The sequence below is a fragment of the Sinocyclocheilus rhinocerous genome, unplaced genomic scaffold (assembly GCF_001515625.1).
Source record: "Sinocyclocheilus rhinocerous isolate Xijiao unplaced genomic scaffold, SAMN03320098_v1.1 scaffold12193, whole genome shotgun sequence".
NCBI lineage: Eukaryota > Metazoa > Chordata > Actinopteri > Cypriniformes > Cyprinidae > Sinocyclocheilus > Sinocyclocheilus rhinocerous.
The window spans coordinates 1-1,135 of NW_015666234.1; the positions used below are offsets into that span (position 1 = coordinate 1).

General features: G+C 30.0%; 1 protein-coding gene across 1 annotated transcript; it reads right to left on the bottom strand.

Moving 5' to 3' along the window:
- Nucleotides 1-560: 560 nt before the first annotated feature.
- On the bottom strand, nt 561-1,130 carry LOC107732190 (olfactory receptor 2A12-like; the record flags this gene model as incomplete). The annotated part of the gene is made up of 1 exon (XM_016543464.1): nt 561-1,130. A coding segment is annotated over one exon (570 nt), but the record flags the coding sequence as incomplete, so codon positions are not given.
- Between the last annotated feature and the right edge of the window lie 5 nt (nt 1,131-1,135).

The following is a 1,135-nucleotide window of genomic DNA, read 5'->3' on the forward strand; positions in this document are numbered from 1 at the left end:
ATACATTTATATATTTATATTATTATATTTTATATTATATATAAACATTTAATACATAATCATAACATTTTTCTTAAATATATACATGCATGTGCTTGTATTTATATATACATAATAAATATACACAGTACACACTCATTTATATGTAAACAAAAACTTATTTTTTTGCTTTGGATGTGATTAATCGTGATTAATGTGTTGACAGCACTGGTATATATATATATATATATATATATATATATAATGCATATATTAATATATTGATCCATTTATATGCATATATATTATATTGCATACATTAATTTTACAGGCAATGTCCGGTATCTGATATATTTGGGATCTGAGAGGTGACCGAGGGTCTGAACCATGTCATGAATCCAGTAACATGCTAAATTTGAAATAAAAAGTATAGTAAATATATAATTGTGGCAAAGACTTACAGTAAAATGCAAAGTCTCAAATTCACAGGTTCATAAAATGTAATGTACACCATGATTACATAATTTATACAATACAATCATACAATCATTGAACTTTGTTAACATTCTGTGCAGCATCTGTTACAGCTGTTTGCAAGCTTTTATAATCCATTGAATTTTTTTGCGAATTTCAGGAAAATTGAAACCATAAACAAGAGGGTTCAGGATGGGTGGTACGATGAGAAAATCTAATGAAAGAATGATTGACAGCCCTATAGGGAGTTCCAAAGTTGCAACCCGACTCAAAGTGACCTCGCAAAAAAGAGCTACTGAGAAATTTAAGAGAATCACTATGTGTGGAATACAAGTTTGATATGCTTTTCTCCTGAAATCTAGTGAGCTTTTTCTACAAATGATAAGGATTTTAACATAAGAGTATAATATAAAACTTAAAGGCATGATGAGAGTTGTGGTCGCTATGAAAAAGCCAAAAACATTAATAACAATAGTGTTTGCACAAGAAAGCTTGACAATTTCCCAGTTGTGACAGTACACCTTCCACAGTTTGTTACCACACATCGTGAGTCTGGCATTTAATATACCAGCAATACCAACACAAAGCATCGGATAAATCCAGCTTATAGCTATTAAAACAGATAAAATCCTGGGGTTCATTATGTTGTTGTATTGTAATGGTTTACTGATTGCTACATACC